The 16,635-nt window shown below is 38.7% G+C and overlaps 1 protein-coding gene across 1 annotated transcript; it reads right to left on the reverse strand.

Annotated features, from left to right (window-relative positions):
* Positions 1–914: 914 nt before the first annotated feature.
* On the reverse strand, positions 915–15,776 carry LOC124280475 (glutamate receptor ionotropic, kainate glr-3-like). Its single transcript, XM_046716413.1, has 9 exons — positions 15,506–15,776; positions 14,950–15,120; positions 11,392–11,583; positions 10,234–10,334; positions 9,532–9,619; positions 7,451–7,754; positions 4,301–4,518; positions 3,192–3,457; positions 915–1,267 (listed from the first exon to the last, which is right to left on the reverse strand). The coding sequence occupies exons 1-9, from the start codon at positions 15,695–15,697 to the stop codon at positions 1,042–1,044; spliced, it is 1,758 nt and encodes a 585-aa protein (XP_046572369.1). The 5' UTR covers positions 15,698–15,776; the 3' UTR covers positions 915–1,041.
* Between the last annotated feature and the right edge of the window lie 859 nt (positions 15,777–16,635).

Here is a 16,635-nt window from a genome sequence, read left to right on the forward strand (position 1 = left end):
TGATATTGCTGAAATATTGCTAACAGCGGCGTAAAACCATACTCACTCACTCATTTGTTTTATGGCTCAAATGTGGTTTTCTTGAAGCATCGTAAAATATCACCTTCATAAGTGAGTGGATGGATGAGAGACCTTGTTGATCACCGCTGAAAAGACGTCAGTATTTTTATTACTTATATCATCTTAAGGTAGGAAGGTAGCCTACAGTGACAAATAAAAAAGAACGTCTCTTAACACAACGAGCGTATGGTGCTGATCATTATCGTGGAGAAAGTTGGATTTGGTTCCTCATTAAGGTTATGGGGCGCAACTCTTTGCAGCTAAGACGGGTTCAATCGTGTACATATGAAGAATGTAACGGAATCTGATTAAAACACTGTTCGAAACTCTTGTACGTGTGTGTTTAGAATTGATCTTCAGTAACCCATGTTTGTCGTCAGAGGCGACTAACGGGATTGGGTGGTCAGGCTCGCTGACTTGGTTGGCACATGTCATCGGATCCCAATTGCGCAGATCGACGCCCATGCCGTTGATCACTGGATTGTTTGGTCCAGACTCGATTATTTACAGACCGCCTTCATACAGCTGGAATGTTGCTGAGTGCGGCGTTAAACAACAAACCAACCAACCAACCAATCTGGTTCGCTCAAAGGACACAACTAACCATTTCGTTTCCCCCAGGCATAAGTTGTTTGTGACTTCAAAAGCTTGAAGCATAAAATAGCGAAAGAACAATCAACAAACGATGGTAAATGGCACCAAAGCCTTTTTATAGACAAGACATGTTCAAATACAATACTCATTCTATACAAAGGTCGGCGGGGTATCCTAGTGGTTAAGGTGTTTGCTTGTCATGCCGAAGACCCGGTTTCGATTCCCCACATGGGTACAATGTGTGAAGCCCATTTCTGGTGACCCCCGCCGTGACATTGCTCGAATAATGCTAAAAGCGGCGTAAAACTAAATTCACTCACTAACTCACCCATTCTATGCAAATACAAGTCAATGTGTAACAACTGTCATTTGATTACTTGGAAGGCATTACTTGAGGGCTTCTTTGCGTGGCCGGATAATGCGGACCATGCATTCAAGGCACATTGCAGTAAAGGCAAGGGTTATCCCAACTAGCAACAGATAGAAGGCACTCTGCAGTTGGGATACTTCTATTGGTTTGTGGACGACTTTATTGAAAGAACAGTTACTTCCCTTTGGCCACCATTTTTGCCTCCATGCACCCATCAAGCCACTTTCATGGAACTTGAGAACTCTGAAAATAGACACTCAGATATTCACAACAATATTTGATATTTTTTTTAAAAGGCTACATATAAAGAATGTGTCAGCCTCATATCATCTGATAGGGTTGATGTTCTTTATAAATTTGCTTTGTTCATACATAAGATATTCCACCCGAGAAGATCCGGGTTATAATTGTTCTTCAGGAAACCATGCTTGTCGTCACTAAAGGGGATCGTGCTTGAGAATATTTCGCTCATATGACGACGTGCATGCGTGTGTAGGTGTATGTGCGGCTGCTTGTACTAGCCCAGACTTAAGCTGGTTTTATAGTGCTAGCCCACTGAGATACTATCCCGCAGTGAAGCATGGATACCCCATTCAGACACATTATACGGACTCCGAGCCGACCAGTCCTTGTTGTACCCATAAATGCCGAGCGCCAGGCAGGGACCAACAAGTACCATATTTTAACGTCTTTTGGTATGACGCGCTCGGGGATCGAACCCGCGACCTTGCGCTCTCCGGGCGGACGCTCTAACCACTACACCACGGAGGCGGTCCGGAACCATGGGGACTTTCCTACCTGCATGGACCCTAGTTGGATTTACACCATCCCTTCAACCGCAGGCAATTGTAGGAAAAAATAGCCGAATTTTAAAAGAACAAAAACACTACGTTTAAAAATCTGGTAAACTTAAATTTAACTTTGGAAGTTTTGGGACTTACGTACCCTCTCAGGAGGACAATAATTTTACGATACTTAAACCCCCTTTGACAGTACAATTCAATTATTAAATGATAATTAATATTATAAAAAAGATATTTAACTGTTCTGACATTGAAATATTTATCCCTTGTGATGGAAAGATCAATACAGTCAATGTTGATATGATAATATTCAATGTTTTGAGAGCGCATCACCACTTGCACTTACTTATGACCATAGTAGTTTGTACAGTAATCGCTCTCGAAGGATGATTGGCGTATGAGTGAGTGAGTGAGTTAAAATTTAAAGTAACTTTAGCAATATTTCAGCCATATCGTGACTAAAACAAAATGTATTAACAATAATTAACGATAGAGGATAAAATCCTGTCAACAAAGGACAGTAAAACAACTAGAATATCACAGATATAAATGTTAAACTAGAAATTAAATCTAAAACATTTTTACTAAAGAGTACAACACAATATAAAAATAGGCGATAGATCACCAGCAACTGAAGGTAGCTCACCATACCAGGGACCATGGGGACTTACAGTACCTTTGCTACCTGCATGGACCCTAGCTGGATTTACACCATCCCTTCAGCCGCTGGCGATTGTAGGAAAATTTAGCCGGAAGTTAAAAGAACAAAAATACTACGATTAAAATGTGGTAAATTTACATTTTACTTTGAAAGTTTTGGGACTTACGTACCCTCTCAGGAGGACAATAAGTTTACAGCACTTTAACCCCCTTCGAGGGTACAGCCACTAACAATCTAAGTTACTCATCTAAACTACCAATATTAAAATGATTGGCGTATGACGTTCAATTTGCGTGTGTACGATTTTCATTTTCAAATAAAAAACACTAACAACTGTGTCATTCAAAATGATTGTCAAAATTAATGGTCTACAGTGATTTATCGACCTTCTTGAAAACCGTCAAAATGAAGAATGACACCCCCTGCACGTGTATGGGGCTACTGCGTTATGGACATGCATCCCATGCGTTGTGTTTAGGGGAAGTGATAAAAAGAAATGGTTGTGCGTTCATAAGATGTCTAAGTTCAATAACGCTTATGTCTTCTATCCAAATTGAAAGTTCAAAGGCTCCTACTTTTTTTAAAAGTATATATATTGTGGAAATGACAAATATGCAAGCACACACAACCACAAAAGTGTTGTCTTTTGTGACAGTTTGATAACATAAGTGGATCTGTTGTCAGCTCAGGCGAGTCAACTTACATATTCGACACCAACTCCCCATAAGGCGAGTTCTGGGGTAGTCCAATAGCGTACTGGATCCTGTAGAAATAATCTTTGAGCAGTCGAACGTCGCAGTTTTGTGTGGCCCATATACTTCCAATGTCCGACTCTGTGAAGAAGACATAACCCCCAGCTTCCATCCGTTTCTTGTGGTAGTCAGCTGAGATGTGAAGAACACCGGGGTCGGAATGGTTGGAGCTGAGAATACCATCCCAGATTTTCATGAACGCGGGATTCGTTGAGCTCTGTAAATATAGGGCTGTTTTTACAACAGATTTATTCATTACTCCACACGAATCATAAATCTATCCAAATCAATCAAATAAAATAAGATAATTTCAGTTTCTGAACCAAAGAATGTTCAGGTCTTTGAATGGCATTACAAGTGATACACATAAGGAAGAGAGTTGTCTTCTATTAAGTGCTAATTAACTGCTAAGTGTTGGCGTCCATTCTGCGCTATTTAACTGTTAAGTGCCTGCTTCCATTTGTTCCATCGTTTTGTCTTATTACTTTTGTTGTTATTACATGCACATATATAAGTTTTCTGCCTCATACCATTCAGTCATCTGATGAAGGGGTAAGTATATACTCCGAAACCTTGTGTTCCTCATAATAAAAATAGTTGACATCTATAAAAAACTCTCTTCCTCAAAGAATTTTCGATAATGGGATGCATGTCGTCACTTCTTGATTAACAAACGTAAAATGAAATATACTATTGTGTTAAAAGGGAATGCATATTCATTTGTCATAATCATGTGTACATTGCGTGATCTCACGGGTAATATAATGACGGTAATAAACTTTAGAATTTTACTCAAAGCGCTTTAATCTCGATAAAGCAGGTAGTTAATCAGATCCTATGACATATTTTAACCACTGATTAGGCAGTTAGTGATCGCAGAGGCGTCCTCAATAATCCCAATGCCCTGTACTATATGTCAGCGTTAACGAGATAATGTAATGTGTTATCCAACGTTTGTTCTGTTCTGATGTCCATAGGTCGCCCAGCCCAGATTAGTTAGGGATACTGCCCGAAGGTCCTAATGACACCCCAGAGTTTCTCCGGGTCTGTGATCGCGCACCTGGAACACATTCACCCACAGAGTTCCTCCGTGTATCCCCCACGTGTAATCCGTCTGGTAGGCTACTTCCGGGATGGTGTTAAACGGCTTTGTCTCCTTGGCAACTGTGAGGAAGGCGATGAGATTGCCAGAGTAGACAGCGGAGATGATGGTCGCGAACAGACAAAGTAATCCCACAAATACGGCAGTCGACGAACTTCGTAGTACGATATTAATACCTGTAAATAATAATCCATTTCATTATACTTGATGCCTGAAATGTTTCTTTAATACTATTTTTCGTATCATGCTCACAAACCATTTCTGGATGGTTGCCAAGGGAAGACTGTTCCACTCTTCGTTAAGAGCATTGCCAAATTCATGTGGTGATGACGGAAGGATAGGGCGATGTGTTCGATACGGTTGATGGCACTCGATGCGGACACTGGTCTATTGATATGAGCAGGTATCAACGACCCTGACTCTATGAGCTTCCTTATTATCCATTATGATGAAGTCAGGTTGTACCAGTATAAGACCTCAGATATATACTGGACAAAATAAGTTAGGGATATTGGTATTTTTATTACTGATATTTATCAGTATGTCAACGAATAAATAGATCATTATTCATAATTTCAAAATTTACATATATCCCTAACTATTTATGTCCAGTATACATCCAGAATGTCACTCCTCCTTACGCACTGTGCAGTTACAAGAAGACAAGATCTACGGACACCCCTAAAGAACATGAAACAATGCTTGCAAACTTTTGTCATTGTTATGAAGTAACATTGCTTGTTTGGACGAAAATATTGTCACAGGCGATCCCAACAAGGCATCAAATTTCGCGCTGACATCATCTGTTCCTGCCGAAAATGTGTTGTCACACTTACTTCGACCATTATAGAAACATCAATTCTCCATTGCACCTAATGTTACTTATCATTATTTCAAAATACCTAAAATATTGCCGAAGAAGTACTTTTATTATATACCCATCTAAACTTAGGATAGTGATACAGGGGTGCAATACAGATGACGTGGTCAAATTCCCTTTTGCACCCCAGATTCCGTATTGAAGCCCTGCCGGTTCTACTTTCTCCAAAGCTCGGCACTTTCCGAGATTTTCCGTACCTTATGAAATGATTATTGCTTGACAGATCGATTTAAAAGTCGAACAGCTTGTTCGTTCCTTTATACAAGCTTGTATGTATTAAAATATGAATGAATTTCATTAGAATGGTGTCATTATTTTGCCTATGGTAAGTTGTGAAAGTGGGGCTTGATTCATGAGGTCATGCGGGGGAATGTATGATCTACGTCAGTTGTGTGATCGGTCCACGCGCGGAGTGATACTTAATGTCAAACTAACCTGAAGGCGGAAGTATCGAGAGGCGTGAAAATATGTATCGCTACGCCATGATTTGATGTATTAAGTAACAGATTAATGCAAGATAAGAGGGTATATAATAAATATAGAACGTCATTCTAGTGTATTTGGATGTTGTGTATTGAACTCGAATATGTCATATGTTCAGTCGCTATATTATAGTGATTCATAAATACATGCTCGTGTTGCAGGGGGAATTGTTCAGTCGCTATATTATAGTGATTCATAAACACATGCTCGTGTTACAGGGGGAAGTTGTTCAGTGGACCCTGGGGATAATATTTATGACCAAAAATATGAATATCAACTGAAAATAAGAAATTGGACCAACACGTGTTAAATGCACATGTAAATTTATTCCAATTGCGTAGATCGATGCTTATGTTGTTGATCACCCGATTGTCCGGTTCAGTCACGATTATTTACAAACCTCCGCGATATAGCTGGAATAACAACAAACAAACAAACTAAATGTACAGACGTAAGTTCAATTCCGATCTATAGTGCTTTTCTTTAAAGTACTGCATATTGCCTCTGAGTGATTTTGAAGACAATGCAGAAAACTAGCACACAGGGTTTCCTTAAGTTCAATGGCATAAAATGTCGTGGTAATAGCCGCCGTATTGCTCCATCTGTATATCGCCGGCTTGTAAACATGAATGTATACCAGAAGCATTATGAAGTCACAAAAACTCATTGATTGACATATAATGTCGGAGTAATTAGGCTGTCTGGCCCAGTTCGTTATCCCATGGTTGAAAATGACTACCTCTTTATTTATGAGTAGTCAAAAGGAGAATAGTCTCAAAAAACACGGTCGCTATTTGGACGTGAACAGCCTGATGTACTCGGGGCAGGAGGAGATGCGATCCTTGTGCTAGCACACTATAACGACTTCGTCATCTTTGATTACACTTAATAGTTTATAGGGAAAACTCATGCTTAAAGCTATTCAAGACGTATGTGGTAGTAATTCTGTGATTACATTATCTGTTATTTTAAACGGCATTGCAGATCTGACAAATCATAAAAATGAAATTATATTCAAAAATGTACATCAATATATATGCAAATCTAAACGATTCCAGTAGTCTTCTCTCTATACACATTTTGTAGTATAGCATTTCCCCCTGTTATCTTTCAGTCTTTCTCTGTCTCTGTTTCTAATAATTGCTTGTGATGTAATTAGTTATTGTAAATATCTTCGGAGAGGGGTTTAATAAGTTGAAAGAACTTGTCTCCGATCCTTTTCACATTGTGAATAACATATGTTTAAACTAAAGGGAAAACTATACTAACTTAGATTCGTAGAAGCAGCCTTCAGTGCAGACTGAACCATCTCACACCTGTGATAGGACGATATTGTGTAAGATTTTGTTTTGTTTTTCAAATGAACATTATTCCAGAAATGAAAACTGACCATATTTTTCAATATTTAGTGCTGTCGTTTTTAACACAATGACTTATACTAAACTGTGCAGGCATATGTTCAAGTAGTTGACATTCGGTGCGGAGCTAGGGTTGGTGTGTTCCACTTCCTGTCTTCGGAAACGAAATTAGTTAACCTTGCCAAATTTGTGTTTTTATTGTGGCATTTAGACCATACTGTGCATATGTATACACATAATTGTTGTTGACAGCCTGATTATTTTTAAGACAATGTAATGTTGCTATGGACGTCTTGTGTAACCCAAAATGTTCAAATCTGGCCAGACAATCGCACGAATCTTTTCAAAGAATCTAAACAACTGTTTTTGTAAAGTACTAAACCTTACCTTGTCGAAGAAATATACCAAACACACGGATAGCATCTGCAGATAAATCAGTTGATCCTTCCTTTCCATCTTTATGGCATCGGTGCAGGAAGTGCAGTAGCCCCACGGAGAATACAAAGGCACAGGCAATAGTCACGTGGACCACCCAGCTGAAGGGCAGCGAGAGAATCAACCATTCCTTAACGCTTGAGTCAGGGATGCGATAGACGCCCGTGCCGACGTCGTTGTAGAACGGGTATGTAGAGTCCATGACCTTCTCCCTGTCGTGTGACATTGAAATAGGGGCAACCACCATGTCGACATCCTGAAGAAAAACACAGGTTTTCAGTCTTGAACTATATACTATTCACACTTTGCTAAGGATCAAATCACTTATTCAACAGAAAACTATGATGTGGGGTCTAATTTGGTTTAAATATCTAAGCTTATTGTAAGTATGGATCTTAGGTTTCAGTATGTCATTTCATCTTGTGGATCCCATACCTGCTATTGACAGGGGTTGTGTACTTGTAAATGACTCGTTCCATGATTTGCAAAATGGTTGATTGGTGCCATGAAAACCATTTTTATGGTTATTCATGTATCAAGTGCATAAGACTAGATTAAAGTGGCTGTTTGCCTAAAGAAGGTTTACTATCTTAACATTTATGCAGTTTTAAATGGATACAATTTCAAATTATAAATCTATGTTTAAGTAAAATTGGGAATTTTTGTGATCCTTAGCTAAGCGTGAGTAGTATATGTCACGTAAATAATTGCGGTAAATAATGAGACCTTGGCCAGATAACCGGTGGTTGATATTAAAAACAAATTTCGGCATTGCAGATGTGAGTGACATGCAGTTGTTATCTTTTATTACACAAATATAGTAACATCAGCGCAAAAGAATACCCATTCTTGCCTATCCTCAGAAACTAAAAGAGAGCTTTGAAAATTATATGAATGGATCACTGAAAATCAGTGATGACACCAGGTGTTCCACCAATGGCAGATATAGCGAAATCGCGTGCAGTGAAATAACCTTCAGTCCAGCAACCTGGGCTGTCTCGGATGTGTAGGTTGTTTTGTGAAGTGAGTATATGTTGCTTAATTATGAGCATTCGTCTACACAATTGATACGATGACATGTGTCAACCAAGTCAGCGATCCTTACCACCCGATCCCGTTAATCGCCCCTTTCGACGTGCATGGGTTTCGGAAGATCAATCCTGACCTGGAACTTCGCGGCCGTAAATAATTGACTCAGACAAACCAGAAAATGAAAGTATGGAGTTCCAGTGAAAAGTATGAAAATACAGATAAATTACCTTTCTGTGGAAAGTTTAACCGAGTGAGAAAGTATGAAAATATAGATTAATTACTCTTCTGTGGAAAGATTAACCGAGTCAGTTTGTGACACGGTACATTTGTATCAGGATATCCTGCTTGCTCCATACACCTACTCCTTCAAAACATATAATGTTCGGTATTCAGAGCCAAGTGGAACCATTTCCCTTACAGTTCTGCATAGACGCTTCTTTTCAGGCCCTGAGGATACAGACCAGGAAATGTGTGCGAACTGGTCCGAACGTCCAGGATACGGTGGCATCATCAATCAACAAGACCACAATTCTTATGAAGATATTAGTTTTCGTTAGTTACCGTATTCCTATTCCTATTAGTGTTCCCACTCAGTTGTCATTCAATCAACCCTTCTCCAAATTATTTATGTCTTTGGCGCCAGCAACTGGGAATAATGCCCATGAAACCCTAAAGGGCGAATATTGATTGATTGATTGGATGTTGTTTAACGCCGAACTCCAGCAATTTTCCAGCTGTATGGCAGCAGTCTGTAAATAATCGAGTCTGGACCAGGCAATCCCGTGACCAACAGAATGAGTATCGATCCACGCAACTGGGATATGTTGACATGTGTCCGCCAGGTCAGCGAGTCTGACCACCCGATCCCGTTAGTCGCCTCTTATGACAAGCATAAGTTACTGAAGACCAATTCTAACCCGGATAACGGGTACCAAAGGGCGAACAGGAAAAATAACAAACTACTTTTGAACTCAGGCTTTATGTACAGTTATCATATTCACCTTTCTCTGCAGCTGGCCAATAAGTCCACTGTAATGGCCATCGGTATTGGTGCCCCATTCTCCATCGGGTGGTTCCACCAATTTAAAGCTGAAGATAATCGGACATTTTATCGCTACATGTATTACCATTTATTACAGGCTTAAATTTGGCAACACGCGTCTGGCATGACGAGGATGTTGTTTTTTAACTCTAGCCTTTGCTCTGTGTGCTTCTGGTGTTCAGTGAGTAAATATTGTAATGCTTGGATCCAGTAGTTATAAATATATAGGGTATGAGTAAATTATGAGTTATGCCTCATATTTTCATCAAGGTTTAACAAAAGAACATAACACAAAAGTACACAAAATGAAAAGAAAAACCACTTTCCAATTTAACCTAACTTCTTGAATCAGTTGAATCCAATATATAGTAGTCCAGGACAAATAGAAGCAGTGCGCTGTCAGAATACCATTGACTGTTCCAAAACTCTGGGGACGTATTATGGAAATTGTTACCTACGCTTATGTTAAGAGCTGCCCAAAGTATCACAACCCCTATATTTGTCTTACAGTTAAATCATTTCAGTGTGAAACTGTTTGTTTCCAAACCTGTTTGCACGACTGTGAAAAAGTATACTTCGTTAATTTCATGTCTATATCGAATACCATTTCTAAGACACCAGACTATGCCTTTGAGTATATACCACTGTAAGATCTGCTTACGTGAAATTGAGTGCTCCAGCCATTTCGAGAAGAAGATCGATGCAAAACCCCTCATATGTCGATGTCAGATTATTCCCTTGCTTCATCACGAACGGATACCACTAGATGTTAAATGAGAACATATTGATTTATAGTTTCAGGTTCCCAATTGGCACATTTAACGAGGGTTTACTATCGCAAATACATTTTTTTCCAATTAAACACGTTACGACCTTCGGTGTATTTGTAGTGTCTGACAAGAATCACATAGCATTTGCTTGCACTTTAAAAGGAATCAATTTTTCAAATGAAATTTCTATTGGCTGTCTTTTCAGCCCACGAGTGCATCTGTGTTGAATGATAAACGAGTATATAACCAATAATGGTTGTCACCCCCTCCTCACCCCAACCACACACACCCACCCCACACCCCCTCTCCAATAAATAAAATTGAAGGGGGTGACAACCATTATCGGCATGAGTATATATTTGGGAAGACAAATGAAATGGCCCTACGTCCGATTATGAAAAGGCAGGGACCCAAGTACTTGAAACATGAACATGATAGTCTGCTATATACTATATAATTTAGATATCAAGCATTGATCTGCATGTCGTGAATATACATGCCACCTACTGGTTATCGGGATTAGTCAGGGTTTGCCTTCATGTCCTAATTTGTTCAAACACATGCTATTTAATGAGCGTGAAGGTGGTGGTGTGGTGTGTGTGTGTGTGTGTGTGTGGGGGGGGGGGTTAAAGGGAGTTCTAGGGGGAGAGGACTATTAAATACGCTTTAACACATTTCCTTTTATACTATAAAAAATATATTATATTTGGCCTTGAAATTGCTTAAAGCAGTTACTCTTCCTGAACGTAAAGGAAGAACTCATTTGGGGAAACGAGCAATCTTAAATGTTTACGTATATTATAATATTAAGTAAACTATTACTAAACCAAATGAAGACATAAGACAACAAAATGGGAGGAAAATAGAAGCAAAATGATAAATTTTTCTACAATTCCTGCAAAATCATAAATCAACTGAATTGGTCTTCATTTAGCTCTTTGATGCTTGAAAAATACATTGGGAAAGTAGAAACGTTCTTATGACGGCATGTGGTAATACGAAAATGAGCAACAAGTTTTGTGAACATGAAACAAAAACGTAAACTTTACCATATTTGTAGCCACAATGAAGGGTCTCCCGTTGAATCCACGATTGTGATTTGGAAATATATCTGATTTCGAGGAGCATATTTTGACCGCACCTCTGTTGTACTGACAGACAACTTCAAGGTTCCGCGCGGATCCATGGTACATCAGAGAGTGGATTTCCCCAGACCAGCACTCAGCAGCGCCCTTATATGCCTAAAGGAACACAGCAGACCAAGCAAAGTGTAGCTAGCATTCTTCACTTAACATAACGTCTTCATACTGTCTGAATCACCTGTATACCAATACATATATGTACATATGGCTTTATTTGTTTAAACCATACTTAAAACATCTGACCTTGAAAAGAATGAAGGTGCAAGATCAGATCTGTATTTGTTTTCCAAGGGGAAATAATTCCCGGAAGTACTCACGGAAATAGAAATAAATTGGTTTTGGTGTTTATTTCGTAGTTTTGATCGCGACTAAACTTTGATTGTTAATTATTCTATGACTATCGTTTTTCGCAACTTTTGTTTTTAACACTGTTTGTAAATTATCCGAAATAGATGAGTTTACAGGAAAGCAAATCGTCTCATTTGTACCCCTTGAAATTTCATCAGTCAAAATGTACGTTTCTGATGCAAGCTATAGTATGTAAATGGGATGTGATCTCCGGTTCGCGTACATAATATATTTTATGAAAAACGTCATATACCATTCATCCTTTATTTCTTTTATCCTAGTTCATATACAAAATTATTCATTTAGGGATTTTCTCATTATATTGTTCATGCAAGTTTTACTATTTTTCCCAGTTCATTTATAGCTTTGATTGTCAATTGCACAATCGCTATAGCAACCCACGTGCAGATGCATTTTGTTGTTACCACCCATTGTAGATTGTAACGTATGCAAATCTTTGTTATTATTGTCTGTAAAATGGTATTTTGGATATTGATTTGAAGACCAAATTGAAAGGTCATAGTTGGGAAAAACCATAGTTATTTTAATATTTGCTAAAACTACATATTTTAATAAAGTAATAAACAAATAAACGACAAAAACATTTTATTTCTTTTTCCGTGAGTACTATAGTTTGCACCAAGGCATATAGATTTAATTAATTCCAGATTCCACAATTTCCATACACAACGATATACCAGTTAGTGGAATAAAGAGTTCAATTCTTGGCTGTGTATTCATACCGGAATCCAAACAGGCATCACTTTTGAATATGACCAGCCGCTATTAGACAAACTTCGATTGGTGTATCAGACCCAAACCACGTGAATGTAACTTTCATGAGTGGTACATTGCGCCCTGGTATTAAGATTGGGTGAGGTCAGGTGAGGTAAAATTGGGTTTATCGTCGTACTTGAGAATATTTCGCTCACATGACGACGTGCATGCGTGTGTATGTGTATGTGCGGCTGCTTGTACTAGCCCAGACTGAAGCTGGTTTTATAGTGCTAGCCCACTGAGATACCATGTCGCAGTGAAGCATGAATACCCCACTTAGACACATTATACGGACTCCGAGCCGACCAGTCCTTGTTGTACCTATTAATGCCGAGCGCCAGGCAGGGACCAATAAGTACCATATTTTAACGTCTTTTGGTATGACACTGTCGGGGATCGAACCTGCGACCTTCCGCTCTCCGGGCGGACGCTCTAACCACTACACCACGGAGGCGGTTTATTAAGATTGGGATGTATGGAACTTTATAGTGGGACAAGTCAAGCGAGATGGAAATTAACATGTACAAAAGGTGAATAACAAGCTTGGAGACCTATTCCGAAATTTCAAACATGTGACGGAGGTCCATAATGATAGTTACGTAGACACTATAACACTATGTCTCCACGTCTTGGCTGCAGTACCTATACCCCAAGTAAATACAATTTAAGAACGTATCCTTCCTTTCTACTCGAACTTCTTAATGTCTCTCAAAGATGGTAGTACTGTATAGATAATTCGTAATATGTATTAATGGTCTACTTTGCCTCTTTACGAATTGTACACATATAGTTGTAAATGTACCTCTGGATACCGTGCCTTGTTCAATGCAGGTGACTTTTTTCGGTAAGGGTTTCATTTAGACGAGTTCTCCTGATCGAATTTATTCCAAGAGACATGTTTCAGATGCGAGCTAACATTTCTCCTAATTACCCAAGTCGAGGTTACATGCTCAACCGAGTGTTGAGTTAATTAATACCTTCCTGGTGATAATTGGGCACAGCCAGTTTAATTGGCTGTCTGACATCATATCGATTGTTTTGTCAGAGAGTGGTTTCAGCTATCTTTGGTAAGATAACTTTGTTATAACTTTGCTCGGGTTGTAATTTGTTCATGCTTTCTTATCTGCGACCTGCAGTTGATTGAGGTTTGATCCCTATTGCATGAAATCAAACAATCGTTATACCAGAAGCTTGGGTTAAATTGCTTGGCCAAATAACCTCTTTTTGATTTTGCCAACCCCAGAAGAACTCTGATTCTGATTCTCTATGCAGAGAGATACATATCCGAAACCAAAGAGAGAACAACTGGTGCCCATGGGGTACCTTCTTCGGTGTCTAAATGTTTTAGCCTGAAATGTACATAGATGTTATCAATGGCGAATAAAGTAGCACGTGTATGGATTAAAACTTTTGTGTATTACAACGTCTTTATCCAACCTCTAAAGAATGATGCATATCAAACAACTTATCAATGGCAAAGTAAAGCATTTCACGTATTGCTTTCTCAGTAAACCCTGATGTCATTTGTTATCATGATTGACAAACTATCCTGAACATCTGAAAATAGATATGAACGTATCCCTACGCTCACCACATTTATTAACAAATGGACCACGGATCCTAAAGTTTCCCTTAGTTGAAAAATTTAATCTTTTGACAGAACTGAACACGGTGATTGTAAAAATCAAACAGATCCTTTGATTTATTCAGAATCCACACGGTATCAATTCCGTTAGTCTCTAAAACGTTCTGTTAATATGAAGAAAGTGTTTCGTTGAAAGTATCATTATGCCAGAACTTTGAGGCACGGAGTTTGTGGTTCATTAGCATGTCCCAGTTCCCAAAGGAATAAACATTTATTTTGGTTTTATGATCAAGCCAAAAAGTTATAGTGATTATGAATGTGTTTTGCAGATTTCTCTCTCAATTAACACACTGGCTTTATATGTGGCTACAATGTGTGAAAACGGCGTAAAACTAAACTCACTTACTCAATAACTTTTATGTGGCATTTTAAAATATGTTTCTTATGCAAAACTCTAACAATGAATGCAGTGATAGGTATGCTATTTGAGGCCTTATCTTTGGGAACAACCACATTATTTTCACGTAGGGCCACAATGCTTTGGGTGACAGGTGGCTTTTACAGAATGGCTTTCTTCCAATCACACACTGATTTGTGCCAGTGAAAGATTTTCAGAAGGAAAAGAAATCTTTAAATATTGAAATATGCTGATGATCGACAATCAGATTCAAAACCATGTTTTTTATATGTCACACATGACCCTCATAAACACATCCCCTCTTCTATCATACCATCCTCAAAGCCACAGAAGGTACCTCAAATAAGCATCCCGGAATGGGAGTTGGCGCTGATATAACAGCAATGTTATCAACCCAGCCTCCCACTGCTTCAACCATCGACATATCTTCCTTCGGCATCAAGATCATCCAAAATGATGATGACCGAAAATCAGTTGTCTTCTGCATCCAATCGTCAAACTTGTTAACCTGTAAAATATCAGGTAAATAACGCTGTATTTTTAACTTCATTTCCCCTATCTCTACAGCGACGTGGCTTATCTCATATATATCATTGACTTACACTGCGCAGGTTAAATCAGAAATACACTGCATGATCTTGTTTGTTGGAACTGCAATTCATGTATTGAACGTTTTGATCATTGATTTATTAAATCATTAACAACTAGGAAATATCGCCTAAAGACTGCGTGGACAACAGAGTGTAACAGGAATGCTCTAAAGCTAGGCTAAGGCGTCATTTTGAAAGAAGATGTACTAGGTAATACCGCAACATGAAACATGAGAAATAACCATGCACATTTCGACATATGCAATTTGAGCTGTGTAAATCTGTAGAGAATGGGAATATTACCTGTTTAAGAATTCGTTGCAGACAGAACGTATTACACAAGATAAGAAAGTTCCAGGCAGCGGTGGGATCAATACTTGTAGCTCTCAACAGAAGCTCCAGGAGCTCTACGTCCGTTGCGTTTTTGTCGATGACGAACACCAAAGTCTTGACGCCAACAGCCCATGTTTCATCCAAAATTATTTTCGATGTCATTTCTGCAGGAAAATATCAGGTGTGTCTTCAGACAATAGTTAAAAAGAAACGTGATGAAGTTTTTAAAATGAGAAAGTTTCATTTAAATCTCTTGGTCAATAATATCAAATTACTAGGTCAGTATGAAAGCATGATGTATATAAATACAAAGGAAGTAATGTTGTATTAAAGAGAAAAGCTATTAAATGACAATAAATCACATGAGTTCTCTATGCTGCAACCAACTCAATCTTGATTAGACAATATTAGACTGGCTTGTGAATAATACGTATGATATTATGGTGTATAACATGGTGGCTCTTGTGACGCTGACATCCCATATGAATACGATCTGTGAATTCTGAAATTGTCCCTTCCTTTATGTGGTTATTTTAGCGAGGCATCAGAATTAGCTCACTATATTAGCCCAGTTTCCTCCTACCGAACTACATGCAGGCTGGAATTTCGGCGTTTATATTTAAAAATCTCCAACAGAAACAACATGCAAATCGTAAATATGGCGACTACCGTGCAGATCGCGGTCAATTGAAGGTTCTGCGAAGTGTACTGTCAACTGAGCGTCAACATATATTTTCCAAATATTTTTTTCAAGGTGCTCAAACGATTTGATGCATTTCGCGAGGTAAGACCCGTATATTACATTACACATCTTAGTTGTGGATCAGATCGTCTTGACATTTTGTTCGAGGACATGAAAGGAGGACTCTGATTTGTCAATCGGTGTCACATAGAAGGGACAAGCAATTGAGTAACGAAATTAAAGTCCGGTCCAGCTCCAGTCAACTTGTATTTATCAGGGATGACCATGGTGCCTGGACTCTCAGGTTCGGAAAGTTCGGACGGTTCAACTCTCCGTCGCTGAAGTCGTACGTTCATGCTCAAATAAATTGGTTTTCTAAACACTTGATCTTCTAAGCACTTTAATTTTATGTTTTCTT

The sequence above is a fragment of the Haliotis rubra genome, unplaced genomic scaffold (genome assembly GCF_003918875.1).
Source record: "Haliotis rubra isolate DU_JTF1 unplaced genomic scaffold, ASM391887v1 Scf268, whole genome shotgun sequence".
Classification (NCBI taxonomy): Eukaryota; Metazoa; Mollusca; class Gastropoda; order Lepetellida; family Haliotidae; genus Haliotis; species Haliotis rubra.

Excerpts from the sequence above, each read along its gene's own strand:
- LOC124280475 (XM_046716413.1), bottom strand. The coding sequence starts at position 15,697 with ATGACATCGAAAATAATTTTGGATGAAACATGGGCTGTTGGCGTCAAG. Across the intron at positions 10,335-11,391 it reads TCATTGTGGCTACAAATATG|TGGTATCCGTTCGTGATGAA; the intron begins GTAAAGTTTACG and ends TTTAACATCTAG. Across the intron at positions 7,755-9,531 it reads TTGGCCAGCTGCAGAGAAAG|GATGTCGACATGGTGGTTGC; the intron begins GTGAATATGATA and ends GTTTTTCTTCAG.